Source organism: Astatotilapia calliptera, chromosome 7 (genome assembly GCF_900246225.1).
Source record: "Astatotilapia calliptera chromosome 7, fAstCal1.2, whole genome shotgun sequence".
Classification (NCBI taxonomy): domain Eukaryota; kingdom Metazoa; phylum Chordata; class Actinopteri; order Cichliformes; family Cichlidae; genus Astatotilapia; species Astatotilapia calliptera.
In genome coordinates, this window is record NC_039308.1 from 52,615,259 (window position 1) to 52,634,108 (window position 18,850).

The 18,850-nt window shown below is 39.0% G+C and overlaps 1 protein-coding gene across 1 annotated transcript in view; it reads right to left on the bottom strand.

Moving 5' to 3' along the window:
• Window positions 1-17,350: 17,350 nt before the first annotated feature.
• LOC113026666 (tetraspanin-18) overlaps window positions 17,351-18,850 on the bottom strand; it is a 35,908-nt gene continuing 34,408 nt past the window's right edge. The window contains exons 8-9 of the mRNA XM_026175699.1: window positions 18,606-18,689; window positions 17,351-18,290 (exon numbers count right to left, since the gene is read on the bottom strand). Of these exons, the coding sequence (XP_026031484.1) occupies window positions 18,243-18,290; window positions 18,606-18,689 (132 nt within the window). The 3' untranslated portion in view covers window positions 17,351-18,242. The remainder of the gene's footprint in view (window positions 18,291-18,605; window positions 18,690-18,850) is intronic.

Sequence of the window (18,850 nt, forward strand, 5' to 3'; positions counted from 1 at the left end):
AGAAGTGATCGCTTCATCACTAGACGCGGGTTCAGCAGGGATGAAGGTTCGATTCATAGCTTGGTAACAGAATCTTATACATGCCAGAGACTGCAGGCCAAATCAGTGGGCCTAATCGTCCCGAAGAGCATTCAGTAATGTTTGGTCAATGTGATGACATTAGAGCTGGACTACAGGAATGTGGTGAGCATGTCCAGTGATTGTAGGGGTATCTGTGTGTGTGTTACCCCGCCGGAATAAGCTTGTCACCAGAGCTGGGCTCCAGGCCGAGGCTAGAGACAGGCTTCATTAGCTTTTTGGCTGATCTCTCTATGACGCATGCTGGGCTACATATCGGTTTTCTTTCCTCCTGCGTGGATGATGGCAAGAAACCCAGTGTGACGTCTTAAAATGTCTCGCTGCCCAAAACCCAAAGATATTCAGTTTATGGTAACATAAGATAAAGTTAAACATCAATTCAACAGTTTGTTTGGTGCTTTTGCTTGACAAATGACTTCATTGATCAAGTGTATATGATTATAGTGGTTGAGTTACTGTGACCCACTGCTGCAGTCACATCTGAGATTTCAGCAATATAAAAAACCCTCTTTTAATGGTGATACTTGTCTATTCAACTACTAAATGTTGCGTCAGCATCTCAAACCAAAACAAAAGGGCCCGCTGGCCACTGCTCACCTCCCTCATTTCATATTTCAGTTACAGTTAGGAAGGTATTTTACATGACAGCCAAAAACACCAAAATCCAGTCATGATAATTGGCTGACGTCTGCATTGTGAAACTTATTGCATGGTAGCCATGTGCTTTAAGTCAGCTGATCATGAGCCCACCGTGGTGATGAAAGTTTGTGTTGCCGTTCTCCTTTTCCGTTCTGCTGCGGCTGAGGTGGTAGAATAATTTGACAATGAAGTGGAGGGTTAGCAGTTTGATTCTCCTCTCTGGGCAAGACAGCAAACCCAGTTTAATCTCAGTGACAGGCCCACACCTTGCATGGCTCTGTCCTCTTAGTGGTTGCTTACTGGTCTTAATCTTCAAGGTTTAGTTTCCTGGACTTGGAATAATTCTAGTCCTGGACTAAAACGTTTTTCAGCGGGGATCCTTATCAACGTTTTCTTTTAGTCTTGAGCTAGGCTTAATACAAGCCTAGGACTGATACAAGCAAACGTGCTACATAAGAACTGTCCATTTACTACTCCTCTGCTCTCTGTCTCACTGTGTGTACAGTGCGATGGAAACAAGCACAAGCAAAAGAGAGCAAAACAACAGGATTCAGATAATCTGAAATGATGTGACTGCACAGAAAAAGATGGATAAAATACTTATTTGCTTCTTGGGAAAAATGCTGATTGCTCAGCCTCTACATTGTCTTTTCATTTTTAGTGTCATTCTGGTCTCTTTATGAAGACGTCCCAAAGAGAGGGACTCACATGCACTAGCATGTACAACCATGTTTTCCGTTCAAAACATCAAAAATGTTAACGTTTACCTTTGTGTGTGCAAGGAAAGACCATTTAAGGAGGACCAGATGATGATGTCTGTATTCTCTTTATATATTCCCTGCAGAGGGTACTCAAACCTCAGCAAAGTAAAAGACAAGGACCTCTAAGATTAGAAATGTGTGGCTCAATCCTTACTTTGTCAAGTTGACCTTGCGTTGCCGGTACTCCCTCAGTGCTCCACTCCTCTGCAGCTCCGTCCGTGTTGATACTACTGAAATAAAGCAATTGAAATCCATGGTTGTAATGTCATATTGTGTGAATATGAACAATATAAATAATATTGTTCATTTGCTTGTACATTTGTTTTGCTTATTTGTCAAATAATGGACCACAAGAGATAAGCCAATGAAGTATTACCTTAATATTGCCGAGAAATGTAAAATTATGTTCTTTGTTATTTTGAAAAGTAGCCATGGAAGAAAGGCTGAAAACTTGTTCACATTTTGTTTATGGCTTTAAGCGTTTTTTTGTATATTAATCAAATATTTCCATGTATGATTGTGCCAGTGCAATAAGTTATTGCACTTAGATTGTCCGAGTTTTTTTTTAATCATTATTTTTGCCTATTCCACTGGGACGCTTCCTTTAATAAAGCCAGAGACTACGTGGTTTTGGTTTTGTCCCAGGAGAAACTAAGAAAAACTAAAAAAAGAGAAAAAAAACGAAGCCCGTCCATATTTAGCGCTGCTCATGTGCTGTATTTTTGTACAGAAGTAACTCGCTGTGTTTGTTAATGATGGTTTCTAAATGATTTTGAAATAAATTGATCTCCAGTGGTAGAATGAGTGCAAATAGTTTTGTTTTTCTTTCTTTGAAAGGTTAAGAAATTTAACTCATGTCCACCACAATCATTTTCTGAAAGAGAAGGAGTTTGGTTTATTTGGGCTGTTTCTTTGGGTGAGTGAATGCTGGCTGTAGGATTGTATTTAACGGATAGATGGACAGCGACTTGTAAACAATTATTAAACCGACACATTGAAAAACCAAAAGTAGTGGCTCTATAGTTATAACTTTTGGAGCTACTTGGTGTTTTTGTCCCTTGTGAATTTGGGAGCAGCTGAAAACATTTCTTGAATAAACAATAAGAAATAATGTTGTGCAATGTTTTATGTTTTCAGCAGTAGCACAATAAAGAGAAAAGTAAAATTTTCAGACTCTAAAAACACTCAGCAGTGTACTGCATGATCACAACAGTGACCTACGAACTTTTCATACAGTATATGCAAAAAAAGCACTGACAGTAGAACCTATTGTTTAACTGTTTATCTATGGTCAGCTAGTTAAGAGTAGATCATATTTCTTCCATACAGAGAGAAATCATCTTTGTTGGTTTCTTGTTAAATTCAGAATCCGTTTAAAATGTGTCTCCTTACATAAAAAGTTCTGAACGATCAGACCTCATAATAGTTACCTCAAATCTCAAAAACATCAACATATTTCCATTTGAATGCATAAACATTCTGTCTTCTGTATCTCTTCTCTTTCTCCTCATTCCCAAACCAGTCACGACACATAGCTGCTCCTCCCTGAGCAGGGTTCTGCCGGAGGTCTCTTCCTGTTAAAAGGGAGTTCTTCCTCCCCGCTATTAGTAAATTGTTGTTCACATGGGATCATGTAATTGTTGTGGATCTCTCACTAAAATTGTAGGGTCGTTTCTTTATCTTGCAACATAAATAGCTCTTATGGTGATACAAGAAAAAAATGTAACTGAACTGAACATAAAATTACACGCATTTATTAACATAAATAGAAAAATACAATAGGTGCCTCTAAAAATGAAATAATTAACATTTTTAGTGATGTGTGTGTGCGAGTGTGGATGTGTGTCTTTCTGTCTTTCTGTGTTCTTGGGGTTGATATCCGATTCCATCCTTTTTCTCGCATCAACAGCGTCCAGATGGGATGCTCTGCCTAAGCCATTAGACTGAAAGTTAAGCCTAATAGTTTGAATGTGCTTTAAATACCTACAGGTGGTCAATCTAGCTGTAGCCAGAGCTAGAATAAACTGAGATGTAAGAAAATATAGAACCTCTTTTCACACAGATGTTCTTTGTTTTTGCTTTACAAGTCATGAGACAAGACAGTGTTCAGGAAATCTTTTCTTATAAATGCTCCAAAATATCTTTCCTACACTGCAAAATCTCTGTGTGTAATCAATCCCCCCGTTATTACCCTTTGTTCTGAAAATCCTTCAGAGAAGGAGCAACCACTTAGAACAACTCTCATGTAAGAGGAAGAGAAAGCATGGCCAGGAAAAAAAGAATAAAAACAATTATAGAAAACCTGTGGCAATTCACATCATGCCACTGCTTTGGTCTTTGGCCTGGAAAAAAAGAAGAAAAAAACATTGCACTGAGGCACATCCATTTCTGTTTGCTCCCAGAAACAAATGCTAACTTTTCCACTGCGCCGCAACAGTTTACTGGAGCACTTCGATCACGTTACAATGGCAGAACTCATGAGACGCCTGCTGTCACCCAATAAAGCTTCCATGTCTAGCAGAGGAACTGGCAATCGTGAATACGAGAAAAACGGCTTCATTGCAGGCTTGCACATTTCAGACAAAGCATACAGATTTTTCAGAACAACGTAATAAGTAAAGTTTACTTAGACTAGAAAGTGCTCTTTAAAATTCTAAATGGTCTGCACTTATGAGGCACCTCTTAACCTTAGCAGTTCTACAAAGTGCTTTACAATGTGCTTCTCATTCACCCATTCACTCACACACTATTGGTGGCAGAGCTGCCATCCAAGCCTCTGGCCTGCCATCTGGTGTTTTCCAAAGTCACTTGGTCAAGTTGGAAATGCCTGGGATGGACCCTAAGATTAGAAGACAACCTGATCAAACTACAAACAGCATTAGGAAGCCTCATAGTGTTCTTACAATAGCACTACACAAAAGGACAGCAAACTCTAGTGTTACCATGCTTTTCAGTACCTTTTTACCTTCTTATCTTGTCTTTGACACCCAGCTCTAAAGTAAATCTTAAAGCCAATCACAAACTTTCTCCAATTAACTTGGTAGTTGTGTGATTCTGATGTTTTAATACTTTTTAAACAAAGTAAGTCTGTAGATCAGAACAATTTCAGTGTTTTTCCACTGCAAGAATATGGAAAATACAACATAATTCATCCTTGTTAACTGACCATTAATCACACAGCCCTATTAAAAAGAGAAAGACCCACAGAATAAAATGGACTGTGAGCGTAAGAGACATTGCCGCTGCCTTTGCACTTTGCTTCAGTCCAAAACACAGCTAGACGAGATAAATAAACACTTACAGAGAGGAAGAAGAGCAGCCTACTGTGCCCTTAGCAGCACTCGTTAAACCTAATAGGTCACGCTGCTCCAGCCAGGCTCCACTGACACCCCTAATAGAAGCCTGCATGGTTAAAGGACCATGAAGACCATTAGGGCACTTCAAAGTTCACCCCACTACATTAGGGCCCCGCTGATGTGGCAAAGAGGGGACAGATCCAATTCCTCATTCAGTACTTTATTTTTCCATCAGTTGACCTGTCAGTCAGTCTGCCCTAATAAACAAGTAGATGCCTGAGCTGCTCATTAAGGGCCATCGTTAGCCAGGCTAAGGCTGTAAATGAGTGCTTATATCAGCTTTCAGCAAAGATTTCTTATAGGTCATATTTTAGAGCTGGCACTTGCAGTGTTAAATGATCCCTTGGTTTGAAAAGAAAGCTGCTGCTTGCACTGTAAATCAAATTTCTGCACACATTTTTGGGCCAATGAAGAGACCTGCAAACTGTAAAGGACTGTAGCCGAAGCAAAAAGACGTGCAAGCTCTCCAGTAAAAGGCCTCACTCCTAACAGGCTTAGACATGCGAATTCACACCAGTCATGTTCACTGCTCTGAAACCAAAGGATACCGCGCTCAAATAAGGAGTTGTCATTGTTAATCTAAAGAAGCTGATTTGTTGATTCTGCCCTATGGGAAGTATAAGCAGCAGCAGTCCCCTGTTGTGGCTGTACATCAGTGCGGGGGAGTAGGCAGCAGAAGATAAATGTCCAGCAAAACATCCCAGTAAATAACTCAGATTTATAATTTTTGACACACATAAGAAACTAATCCTCAAGAGGATAAATAATGAATGATCTAAGAGAACTGACATCTGTTTTTAAGTAGGCTCTACAACTAAAGAAGGAAAACTGACAAAGAGCGTGATCGAGAAATGCGATGATACTGCCTAGAATACATTTTGTGACTTGCTGTAGTATCCAATGAAAATTTTGCCTCACAAAAACAGAAATCACTGGGGCCCAAAATGTGTTGTGTCTGCACAAGAGCATGACATGTCACAGGTTATTGTGTTTGCAGTAGGAGATAAATGTTGCAGGAGGATATGGCTCACAGCTGAGATTAGAGAGGCGAGCGGGTGAAGCATATATACCTGCCTTCCCTGGGCTCCTTCTAATGGGGTCTTTGGCTATGAGCCAGCTTTTGCTATTACCTTTAACTGAACTATCATTGAGATCAGTTTCATGTCTTTTCATGCTCATACAGAACATCTGCAGTGTTGTAAATTTGCATTTACAGCAGTTATACCTGACGGGCACATGTGTTTTCTACTTACTGTTACTGTCTGCAAGAAAGAAAAAGTGTTGAACTTTTTCAAAGGATCTAAACCAAGTATTATTCTCCTTGTTGACTTAATTAATTTCAATTAAATTATCTATCTATCTATATATATATATATATATATACATACATACATACATAAAGCGATAGATCTTTCAGTCCAATTCTACTTTTTCTACATAATCCATCATACAAAATGTAATCAAATGGAAAAGTCTCTTTTTTTAACTTGTTTTATCAGTTTTAATCTTTTAACTTTATGCATCAAGCAAAAATTTAATTATATGCAACATTCTCTGACTTGAATAAATTAGTTTAACATTTAAACCTATTCTCTGCACATTCCAGCACATAAAATAAAATATTTTTTGTGTTTACACTCACTCTTTCAAATAGATGCAAGTAAAACACAGCAGGAAATAAATAAAGTCAAAGACTCAGCGGTCCTGTTGCTCTATTTTCACCTGTAAAGCAGGACTGGGGGTAGGCGGAGGTTTACCCTGGTGCAGGTGTGCCGCGGTCAGTTGAAGAATCCGCGAGTTTCTCTGTGAATTTCCCATTAAGTCGTAGCGCACTCGGTGCTTGCTCGGAAGTTTAGGGGGGTTTTTTCGCTGTAAAAAGAAATTTTCTTCCCACGCACGATGGACGCTAATGTTTTTGTCACTTTTTATGGAATCAAACTCAAAGTAAGGTCAGTACTTCCACGCTTTAAACGCTGCACGCTCATACTCTCTCCCACAATTGATATGTGATCCATTGTTGATCTGCACACAGCTGTTGTCACTAACGGCGCACTCGCTTACGTCACTGTCGTGAGACATTCTCGCAAAAAATCACGGTTTTAGTAACGCAGTAACGCAGCGTTCCTACGGGAAAGTAACGGTAATCTAATTACCGTTTTTGCAATAGTAATCCCTTACTTTACTCGTTACTTGAAAAAAGTAATCAGACGCGTTACTGCCCATCTCTGTACACACACATATATATATATATATATATATATATATATATATATATATACACATATACATATATATATATATATATATACATATACATATATACATATATGTATATGTACAAATCAAAACAACGGTGCCTCAAGGTGCTTTATCCTACAATAATAGAGAGAAAACTCCAACAATCAGACAACTCCCTATGAGCAAGCTCTTGGCAAGAGTGGTAAGGAAAAACTTCCTTTTAACAGGAAGAGACCTCTGGCAAATATGGTGTAAGGGAGGCAAAGGTTAGGGGAGGGACACGGGACAAACTCAGCACTTAGTACTCAAGTGGGATTATTGTCAAAAATGGAGATTCCCAACTAATGGGCCACAATTAGTCCTGCTAACAGTCACTGCCAGGCTACAAAGAAACAATATAATTTGACAAAAAGACCCTCAGAAGATACAGAAAAGGCTCTCCTGTGAACTTAACCTTGGCAGAGTCTCTCTTTGCTGCATTTTCTCATCTCCACATGTCCAGCAACAACACACAGTCTTTTGTAGGTATGCAACACAACAATCTTTCTCAAACCAAAATTTGAATGTTGTCATGAAAACTTTGGTGAATATAGGAAGTAATCATCATGAAAGACAGTAAATAATAACTTTATTTACTATTTACTATTAAATAATAATAAAGTTAAATTTCCATTCACATGTTCTTCCAAGGTTTATTTGTGCAATAGCAGCAACAAATTTGCCAACTTCCGCTTATCCAATTCAGGGTCATGGCTGCCGTCACAGGTGAGAGGCGGGGTAGACCCTGGACAAGTTGCCAGTCTGTCGCAGGGCTACTTTGCCAACTCGAAAAAACAAAACTCCCGATTGAAAGCCTAAACGAAGGCCCAGGTGAGAGCAAGCATACTTGGAAAGGAAAGCACAGTACACATGCGCTGGGTTGTCTTCAGCCATCAGCTGATGGTGGCCACGAAACACGCCACGGTCAGAAGCTGCTTGACAGCCATCTCTGTGGTCTGTAACCATGGAGATGGCCTGGCTGCAGTTCCCATCCTTCACTGGCTCTCACTAATAAAATCTAGTTTATTACAGTGTGGAAATGTCTAGTGTGGCTTTTTGACATGCTAACATAAATATAGAGGCAAAGGATTTAAAGTGGTACTGGCACGTGGGTGTAGGTTTGGGCAGGCTAAAAAAGATGAACAGCATCAATGTAAAAAAACTGGGTTAGTGGGTTAAACCAGCACTCATGTACTGTTATAGGGACTGTTAAGACACAAGAATAAAAGTGCATATTTGCAGAAGCATTACATTGGAAGAACAGCCTGGTTGGGTTTATAACAGCAGCTTTTTGCATTTACTAGACACGTGTTGTAGAACATGAATAATACGACGGATAAAACATGCTTCGACTGTGAGCTGGCATGCTGTAGCCATGAATGACTCACTGTGGTGATTGCTGTAGTTTTTTACTCTGCCTGAGTCAACATACTGAAAGCCTGACTGCAAGTTCCACCCCAACACCCTTCAAGTTTGCTATCAGCCTGTGTTTTTAACCCCTCTACGTCTTCGCTCTGGAGCAGCCTTTCGTCTCTCCGCTCAGCAATATGCTTCCAATTATGAATCCTGTGTATATGGGGATAGTAAAGCGTTCTTCTGATTTATTACGCGCTCAAGCTCAGTTTTGTTCAGTGCATTTGCACATGGATCCCTCCTGCTGCAGGGCTCAAAGGTCAGACATACACAACAATTGACCTCTCGAGGACTCATGTGCGCTGTGTCACTCTGGATGTGATTGACAGGCAGAGATGATGGCTCAGCAGCGAAAGCCAAGAGGCCGACGCAAAAGCTGCCAAGCGCTGCATTAGCCTCACGTTGTGTGGAAACTTTGGAACGCAGAAACACAAGACAAACAGTGAAACAAAAATAAAACAAACAAAAAACCCCCGACAATGATACTAATCCCAAGGAGGCTCCAGCACTCACTATCACCAGATTCATGGCCGGCCACTAAACTTTATTTTTCTCATTTGTAACCATAGAACACTTTGCGGTCCTCTCACATGGGTTTGCTGGGGCCATCTATTTGTAGTCATCTGTCCCACGGACTGAAAACACATGCTCCACAAGTGAGTCACAGATCTCTCAAGCCAGTGGTGATGCTTGGCCTGAGAAGCAACTCATCCCCGTAGACTAATTTCCCGGCCTTTCTCGCTTACTTCCTGTTTCATGTTGGGCCGTAGGCACCGCATTGTGCGTCACAAGTGCGGCCTGGTCAAGTCCAAAACTGCTGTTTCTGTGGGACAGTTCTGATGTGCTATACCACAACACTGCACAGGGACCTAGAGCATTACCGAAGCTATTATGCTGTCATATGCATTTCCTAGATCCTTACATTTCTATGAGGGTTTTTGTGGATAGATGTGAATCATCTCCCGTGGTATAGTTTCTGCTAAACGGTCCTCAAGGGCTTCTTGTTGAGCACTTCAGCTCTGCACCGGATGTAACACCTTTCACACTGGATCAGCAAAACACAAAAGAGAAACCCAAGTTTTATGTTAAAGAGTGGGTTATTACATGCAGGAAAACGACTCTCTGATTCCACTGGGAAGCTAACCACCCATAAATCACCAAGCAATGAAAGTTTCCTCTCCAAACAGAGGGCTAAAACAAACTGAACATGGAACCCCTCGGCCTCACCTCACCCCCATCCTTCACTCCTTCGCTCTCCTTCCCGGTAGGAATTTTTATGAGGAAAGAAGATATGCGGCGGTGCAAACATACACTCGAGCAAAGAGGTAACTGCTACGACATCAATCCTTTAAGATGACCCTTTACTATAACAAACCGAATAAATAAACAAATAATAATAAATAACTCTAACAATATTTTAAGACCTTTTAGGTTCTTAATCAGTAATGAATGGACTTCAAATCCAACCCCAGTAACTCATAACTGGAGAACAAAGGCGTATTCTCAAATAATGCCTTACAGGGTTTTGTTCTTCTATTAGAAAATCCAAAAGTTCTGGCAGCACCAATTAATATGGAAAATAATCACACACTGAAAGCAGTTTTTTCTTAAAACCACAAACTGTCAATTCATTTCACTAACTCAAAGCAAAAATGTTTCTTTTGGTGTTCTTCCCTTGTATGAAAGAACTCTCAAATGGAGATCGAAGATGCCAGATTTTGAATTTCAGCTGGTTTTAGTTTGATTTCATGGGTCCAAATGTGTGTCGAGCTATGATATCCCAGAGGCAGAACAGCAGAAGGATATCACAATAAATGTCACAGTACACTGTCTCCCGCGACTTTGTGCAGTGCTTTTTGGAGCCTCATTAACATATAACGATGTGACCCGAGCGTGCTGCAGAGAGTAAACACCCATGATGGGGAAGCGCTGCTGAACACCTGTAAGGCTTCACTGCTGAGATCCTGAGCAGATCCGAACATTTCAAATGACAGCAAAGGGAGTGGAGGGGGCACAAGCATACACAAACTGCTACTGGTGCTTAAGTCATTAACAGAAGGTCAAATGCAAAACGTGCTTAAAGCACCACATTGTTTAAATTTGCTTCACAGTCATGTCATGTTTGCAGGATTAAAACAATCAGGCCTCTTGAGAGGTTTTTCACTGTTTACAGATCTGATGAAATGTTACACTTTAACACATCCACTGGCGATGCTGCGTTTTGTGGCGATCCTTTATGCCATTTTAAAATACAAAACAACCTAATCTATAGACATTAAAGATGACAGATTTACACTCTGGGATCGACGTTAAAACACTCGCTACACAAAAGACCCTTCTTGTTCATGCTTAAAGAAGAAAATGTAGCCTCAAGAGAAGTGCATGGAGCAGGAGTAGGAATGCTACTGCCCTCATGTGGTGAATTAAGTCCCTGCTGCCTTAAAATAACCACAATTTTAAATAAATTGGCGTTATTCACAACTAATTTAACATCTACAGTGATGCGTAAAAGTGAATTTATTGGAACACGTGCAAAAATAAATGGACATAAGACACAAATGGAGTTGGAACAATTATTAATTAAAAGCTCTTCTTCTCTCAGCACAACCTGCTGACGTGTGTGAGGTAATCACCCTTTCAGCTAAATACATTTGGCATTTTTGTAACAAGTGGTAAGTAAAAAAAAAAAGTGCCCCAAAGTGCAAATACAAATGGGTTCTTTGTTAATTTTTTAAAAAGTATCTATTCCTTGGGTTTGGTTCCCTTTTGCTTGAATAATTTATCAGTCATTTCTCTGATAATGTTCAGTTACAAGAAATGGACTGAAAATGAGTGAAAAAGCAGCCAATGCCCTAAGAAACTTTCAGAAAGCTCAGAGAACTATTGATCAAGAGTACTTTCAAAATGACAAGAAAGTCTGGCTTGAAAGCAACACATACATTAAATTCCTTAAATACTGCAGAGTGAATAATAATGCTGCGGTTTCCAAAACCTCCAAAATAACATCCCGGTGAGCTCTAATAATTGAACTTGGACTGATTCAGTTTGGCAACAATTCACTTAACACCGATGGTTACTGTTTGGGACCATTTTTTAATGCCTTTGGCATTTCTGGAACAAGAAACGAAGCTGTACATTCTTCTTTTATTTGAGGTGGCAGTAATGAGCTCCAGTATATGGTAATGAGGCAGCGAAACTAAAAGAAGTCAGCTGGTCATTGTTTGGTACACCTTGAGCTTAACAATTATTCATGCATGTGTAAAAGTGCACTCTTAATAGGGTCATTAGGAAAATTGTGATCATATGTTGGGTCGGGTTGAGTTTTTGAGAGACTGTGAACAGTGTAAATGGTTTATAAAGAAAGGATGAACACAAATTATACATACAATTAGAAATGATAGATTGTATAATAAGACTGAATAACAAACCAGGTTAAAAATTAGAGTACTTTTCAACATGCTCTGATTGGCATGTAAAATGATACGATGCCTCATTTAGAACTAAAGTAAGTGAGTGCTGCAGTAACCCACTGTACCATTAACATGACTATAATATTATGAGCTGCTATATATTCATTTTTGCTGTAAAACTAGCCAAATGACAAAGACGAATGACAAACCTAATGTTGGTCATCCATTTTTTCTTAAAAAAAGCAAAAAAGCAAAAAAACCTCACATCACGCAGATAATCGTAATCACACTGGATATACAGTCTGTGTGTGGCATTCCCGTCTTGCCCTGGGGAATCCCAAGCACAGATTAGTGAGGATGATTTAAAGTATTAAAGTATGGATGATATAGCATCGGTTCATTTTGCTTTAGTTGCTAAATCCAGTTATAAAGTATGCTATATTGTCACATATATACTGTAGGATGCCTGCAGTAGATGACTGTAGGCAGCTGTGTTATGTTGAGGTTAATCCAATCGTTTAAAGTAAAGCAAATACTGATTTTCTTCATGTTTGGCAAATCTAACCTTTTATTAAGAAAATCAGTCTCAGTTAAACAACAACATATGACATATTATACTATTTATTTAGCAAAACCTACACCGGCATTCAAAAGCAGCATGTAATAACTACAATCCTGCTGCGTCTATAGGAATTAAGAGGGTGAGTAGCAGCTGGGTTCTGCTAATTGTATGCATCATCACCAGGAAGTGTGAACATCTCTGTAAAAGCTGAAATTTGAACCATTTGCTGATCTGCAGCATTCAGGTGTGGTGGTAATAAAATCCCAAAAAGGAAATAAATCATATCTTAGTTGACATACGAGACCAAAGTGGAGATGTTTGACCAAGATGCACAGTGCTGTGTTTGATAAAAATCAAAAGCAAATCGGCACAAATACTTTGTGCCAACTGTCAAGCACGATGGTGCAGGGTGCTTGATTTGTGCTTGTTTTGCGGTCTCTGAACTCCTCTGTGAACCAAAGAACGGGATAACTATCCCAACCACATCAGAAAATCTACAGCAGAATGGCTTCAAAACACCAGAGTTATGTTTAAATAACTATATGACATGATGTGATGTGTCATTTGTTTCATCTCAAGTTGTATTTACCTAATTTCAAGACCTGCTAAGGACTTTTTCATTATCTACAAACAGAATAGAATAGTCATTTTGTTAGGTGCAACAAATTTTATACTGCATCTCTCCTATGATCATCAGAGTGTTATCAGTTCAAGTTATTATAGCGTATGAGTGGGGGGTTAAAGGGGTTTAAAAAAAGCGGTTCCTTCCTGGCCTTCTTCCTAAGATAGTTAGCTCTATTGCTATCACACGCTGTGTACTCTATTATCTCCTGATATGTAAAACCTGAGAATTGACAGAGGGTGCCATTTCTTTGTACCTCCTTATTTTGTTCTTTGTTTGGTTTCAGTAAAAGGTTTTCTGCTGTCATCATGACAGCTGAGGAGCTGAAGCCTGGTTAATTTTTTTTTATTTTAGATGGAGAAGAATTCTAAGTGACATCAACAGAGCCAAGAACCACAAAAGGTTGGTGCAACTGTTGAGCTGAAGCTTGAAATTCGACTACTTGTTAGACAAAAGACAGATTCAGTGTGGGCATTTAAGAAGACAGACAGATTTAAACATGCAAAGAACTCTTTACCTTTTTTGACAGTGGAGGTAAAGAGCAAGGGGTGAATCTGAGAGACACTGTACATTCGTGCTGTAGCAGCTTGTTAGGAGATAAAGGCTCCCTGAAAACAAAACCTGCTTTTTGACCTTTTTAACTCTAGGGGAGGGGTGGGGGCTAATTCATAAACTAAACATTCTGCTGTAGTCAATAAAACATGAAGCTAACCCATAACTCATCAGGAACGCGTTTACTAAAACAGAATATTATCTGTCTGTCACCACTGAGAACCTAAATAATCCACAGAAGTTCTGGAAAATCATTAAGTCTCTTTCAGTGAGTAAAAGCTCCCACGCTCTACCCACCTATGTTTTTAAGGATTCTGTTCCTGTTTATGATAGGAAGGAGATTATGAATTGTTTTAACAAGCACTTTATATCTTCTGGCTCTTTGTTTGACTCTCTGAACCCAGTCTCTGTAAAATCTGGCACAAACCTTTCGGTGTACACTGGTCAGCCATTTAACTTTGTTCCTTTCTCTGTGCAGGAGGTCTGTAAAGCTCTTAAACTGTTAGATCCTAGAAAATCTCCAGGGCCAGACTTACTAGATCCTTACTTCTTGAAACTGGCAGCTGATTTTGTAGCAGAGCCTCTCACAACACTTTTCAACCTCACACTGGATACGAATAAAATTCCCTCAGTATGGAAATCAGCTTTTGTTGTTCCTCTATTAAAAGGGGGCGACCCAGCAGTGTTAACTAATTACAGACCAATATCTAATCTATCTGTGCTGGCCAAAGTTCTTGAAGCTCTTGTGTGTGAGCAGTTAAAGGAGTTTTTGCACATCAATGCCATTTTATCTGAATATCAATCAGGCTTTAGGAAGAATCACAGTACTATCACAGCTGCAATTAGAGTGGTAAATGATATTACTATTGCACTTGATAAAAAACAACACTGTGCATCCCTTTTTATTGATTTGTCAAAAGCATTTGACACTGTTGATCATTGTATTTTAAAACTTAGACTCTTCCAGTCAGGACTCTCTGAGAGAGCAGTGGCATGGTTCTCAAACTACCTCAGTAACAGGACTCAGTGCATTAAATCTGACGGTCTATGTTCTGACTTTGTTACAGTGCACAGCGGAGTGCCACAGGGTTCTGTATTAGGTCCCCTTCTATTTATCATTTACGTAAACAATCTTAGTCTACATGTGCCAGATGCAAACTTGCACTTCTATGCTGATGATACAGTTATTTACAGCTGTGGTTCAACTCTTGTCCAAGCCATCGACTCCTTGCAGAAAGCCTTTTCTGCTGTCCAGCACTCATTACATCAGCTTAAACTTGTTCTCAATGCAGACAAAACAAAGCTCATGTTGTTTTCTAAATCAAGGAGACGAGCCCAAACAATCCCATCAGTAACCACTCTTGAAGGTAATAAAATAGAGTTGGTTCACACCTATAAATATCTGGGAATCTTAATTGATGACTCGCTTACCTTCAAACCACATGTAGAGAATCTTGTGAAAAACCTGAAGTTAAAACTGAGATTTTATTTTCAAAATAAGTTGTTTCTCTTTTAATACAAAGAAGCGGCTTGTTGCTGCAACATTCTTGCCTGTGCTGGATTATGGTGATATTCTATATATGAATGCTTCTGCTCAATGTCTTCGAATGGTTGATTCTGTGTATCATGCTTCTCTGAGGTTCATCACTAACTGTAAATTTCAGACTCACCACTGTGAGTTATACTCTCAGGTAGGATGGCCTGCTTTGGTAAGTCGGAGGAACTCTCATTTATACAGTTTTATATATAAGGCGATACTTGGGTTGCTGCCTTCTTATATATGTTCCCTGCTTGTAATGAAACATGCTGGTCGGTATTCTCTTCGTCCGCATGGTTACTTGTTGCTTTCTGTTCCATTTGCCCGAACTGAACTTGGTAAAAGAGCTTTTGTCCATTTAGCACCCTCGGCCTGGAACAAACTGCAGAAGGAATGGAAAATGACTGAATTCATTTCATTAAGTGATTTTAAATCTAAACTACGAATCCTTGAGGCCAAGTCCATAACATGCAACTGTTTCAATTAGATTGATTGTCATTTTAACTGACTTTTTATTTTATTTGAATTTTATTTTTATTTTATTTGTATTCTTTCACTTATTGTTGCATGTGTGTTGTTGCTGCCTGTGTTTGAGTAATTTCTGTAACTGTGAGACATCTGCTGCTGCCTATCTTGGCCAGGTCTCCCTTGAAAAAGAGGTTTTTAATCTCAATGGGATCTTCCTGGTTAAATAAAGGTTAATAAATAAATAAATAAATACTGAGATCATCAATCAAAGGAGCCAAAGGGTTGTTTTCCCAGAGATTTCTTGTTGTAACCAGAGGCGTCGCCCTCTGCTGGCTGTAAGAGAGACTGAAGACTTTACAGGCATCACCTCGCTTTTCAAACGATTAAGTTATGTCCACCTCTCAGAAATGTTCTACAATGTGAACCCTTTCAAGTTGACTTCAACATTAAATTGCTGTTACAGAATTCTTCCATAAATTCAGGATTCTCTCAGCGCCATCTGTCTTCTGCACAAAGTCTGTGGGAACCAGCATTTACAAGCCACAAAATACAGCCTATGTACTTTGCACAATCGGTTTGCTTGCATATGCAAATAGAAAGATTAACTGTTAGTAGCACAACCCTCAAACACTATAGCAAGCTAACAAGCAACACACAGCAGGAATGAGGTTGCAAGCACTACTCTAAAAATAATATTTATGTTACAGAATAAACATTTTTGCTTCTCTTTGGATATCACTTACCAGTTGCTATGATCTTGTGTTTTCCCCTCCAAATGGCTACATTTTGCTGAAAATGTGGATTTGTTACTAAATGTCAAACAAAGCCATACTTGGGTTTTTAGTAGGCTTTGTCATGCACGCTGTTTGGAGGGAGTATGCAAAAAGGTATGCAGTAAAAAAGATGAAAAAAAGACCACATTTAAAAAAATAAAAAAATAAAAAATAAAAAATAGGATGGCAAAACAAGTGAAAATTCATGTATGTAGGAACTAACCTTCATTTTTACCCATGTTAAAAAGTTTTGTGTCTTTTCAATTTCCATCGGTTTCTTTGCTCTGAATACTAATGCAAATTCCACAAATGAAGGGTTTCATTTTCATCCCTACCATGCTTTTTTGTTGCATTGCATGCCTCCCCTTTTTTTCCTTTGATGTATTCTTCTGCCATTTTCTGAGGCTGCTGCAATAGATCAATGTCCACAGGCATTTCTAATCAATACCTTTACTTTTTTTTGCAAATAAAATCAATGCACTCCAGCAATATGGTTGAGATTGATTTCGTTACAAAAGCTACACCCGGAGTCATATAAATATATATGGACACTAAAGGCTAATGGCATTTTCTTATGGTTTGGCTATTCAGCAAATAAAACCCCTTCTTTGTTTCCAGACTTCAGTAGCACAGAAGAATAATTTCATGTGGGAAATGTGTAACAGTCACATGTATCCTATAAATGATCATAAATGTGACATAAGCTCTTAAAAGTTAAGCTAGTTAGTGATCTAGACTTGATAAGCAATAATCTTTTAACAAACACTTGTTTTTAATTATCCTGTGATGCAATATCATTACTTACCAGTGTCTTTATAAACGGGGTCGAGCTTTCATTTAAAAAAAGAAAACGAAAATGGTGTGAAATTGTGCAACCAGCTTGAGAAAACACACGGGAAGGGTCAGGTAAAATGCCATTTATGTAACTTACTTTTCAAGAATCTAATACAAAGGCATACACATTTCACCACCAAGAACCACATATAACCACTAATGCAATAAAACATCACCATACAAACAGGAAAAAAAGAATTAGAGTAGTTGGCTTTGAAGCTTGGGAGAGATCACGGAGAGCCACAAGCTCACATGCATACAAATAGGCTCATACACATTCATAAAGAGCATTCAGTATATACACGCACACTCATACACACTCGCACACACACACGCACACACACACACACACACACACACACACACACACACACACACAAATAAACAGAGCTTATATAATACAGCATTGAAGAAGTGTGGCTGTAAAAAAAGGCATGTGGAGGAAGGGAGGTTATTACATTATACAGTATGAAAGGGGAAAGGATAACAGCCAGAGTTTACAAGAAACACATTTTTCATTTTTACAGTCAAGCCAACTTTACTTAATATAAATATTCTTCATCCAAAAGTCAGTGCAGTGCCTTCTGCTCAGGCTTCACCTGGTCCTCATCCCCGGTCCACTTTACACCCAATCTGCTCAAGACCTGGTCCACAAATTACCCTTTCCACACAAATCTTTTTTTTCTTTTTTTCTTTTTTTAAACATCAGTTTTCTCTCTAGTCTAGTCTCAATGCAATGTGTGTCTCTCTATGTCTGTGTGTGTGTTTGTATATTTTTTTAATCACCCAGTACCTCAAAAGTCCAGCTGTGAAGTACAAGAGTTTGTTTTTCTACCAATTAGCCAATAGAAAAAGAGATCCACAAAATTTACAAATGTCCTTTTTTTTTTTCTTCTTTTCTCCTGAATTCCCTTTTTGTTTTTTAGAGAAAAAAAAAAGAAGTTCGTGGATGGAGCAGCTCTACTGGATTCCCCTGAAGAGACACATTGCAAAAACCATGGCAAAAAGCTGAGGAAAGAGGGAAAGAAAAAGAAATAATGAGCACACATACAGAAAATCCCTCCCTCCCAAATTGTTAATAGAAATAAATACACTGTACTGTCCAATATTCACCTCATTTTAAAAACCACTATGTTCTGTGATACTGAATTTTAGCACAAGGTGGCGATGTTGCTATTCAAAAAGCATAACACTGGCATATTCAGGCAAATAGCCTTGGGTTAAAGCAGCCTTGCAAATTTTCTAAAATGAATATTCAGAATACACTGGAGGCAAAAAAAAAAAAAAAAAAAAAAAGTTGCATATTTTAAAACTTGCTCATACCTCAATGGTTAGCACCACTATGGCCAGGGCTCCAGCCACATAGATGTACAATTCGAAGTAGTCAACTACTGCAGAGTAACAACCCTGTGGACACAAAGACGTGACACTCAGCAGAGAATCAATAGGCTATAAACTTGCAGAATTACAGAGACAATTAAAGTAACATCACAGCTTCAACTGAGTGAGAGTCTGAACAAAGGCCTGACTGAATGAGTGGGAAGGAGGGCCTCCAGCCTCACTGGCTT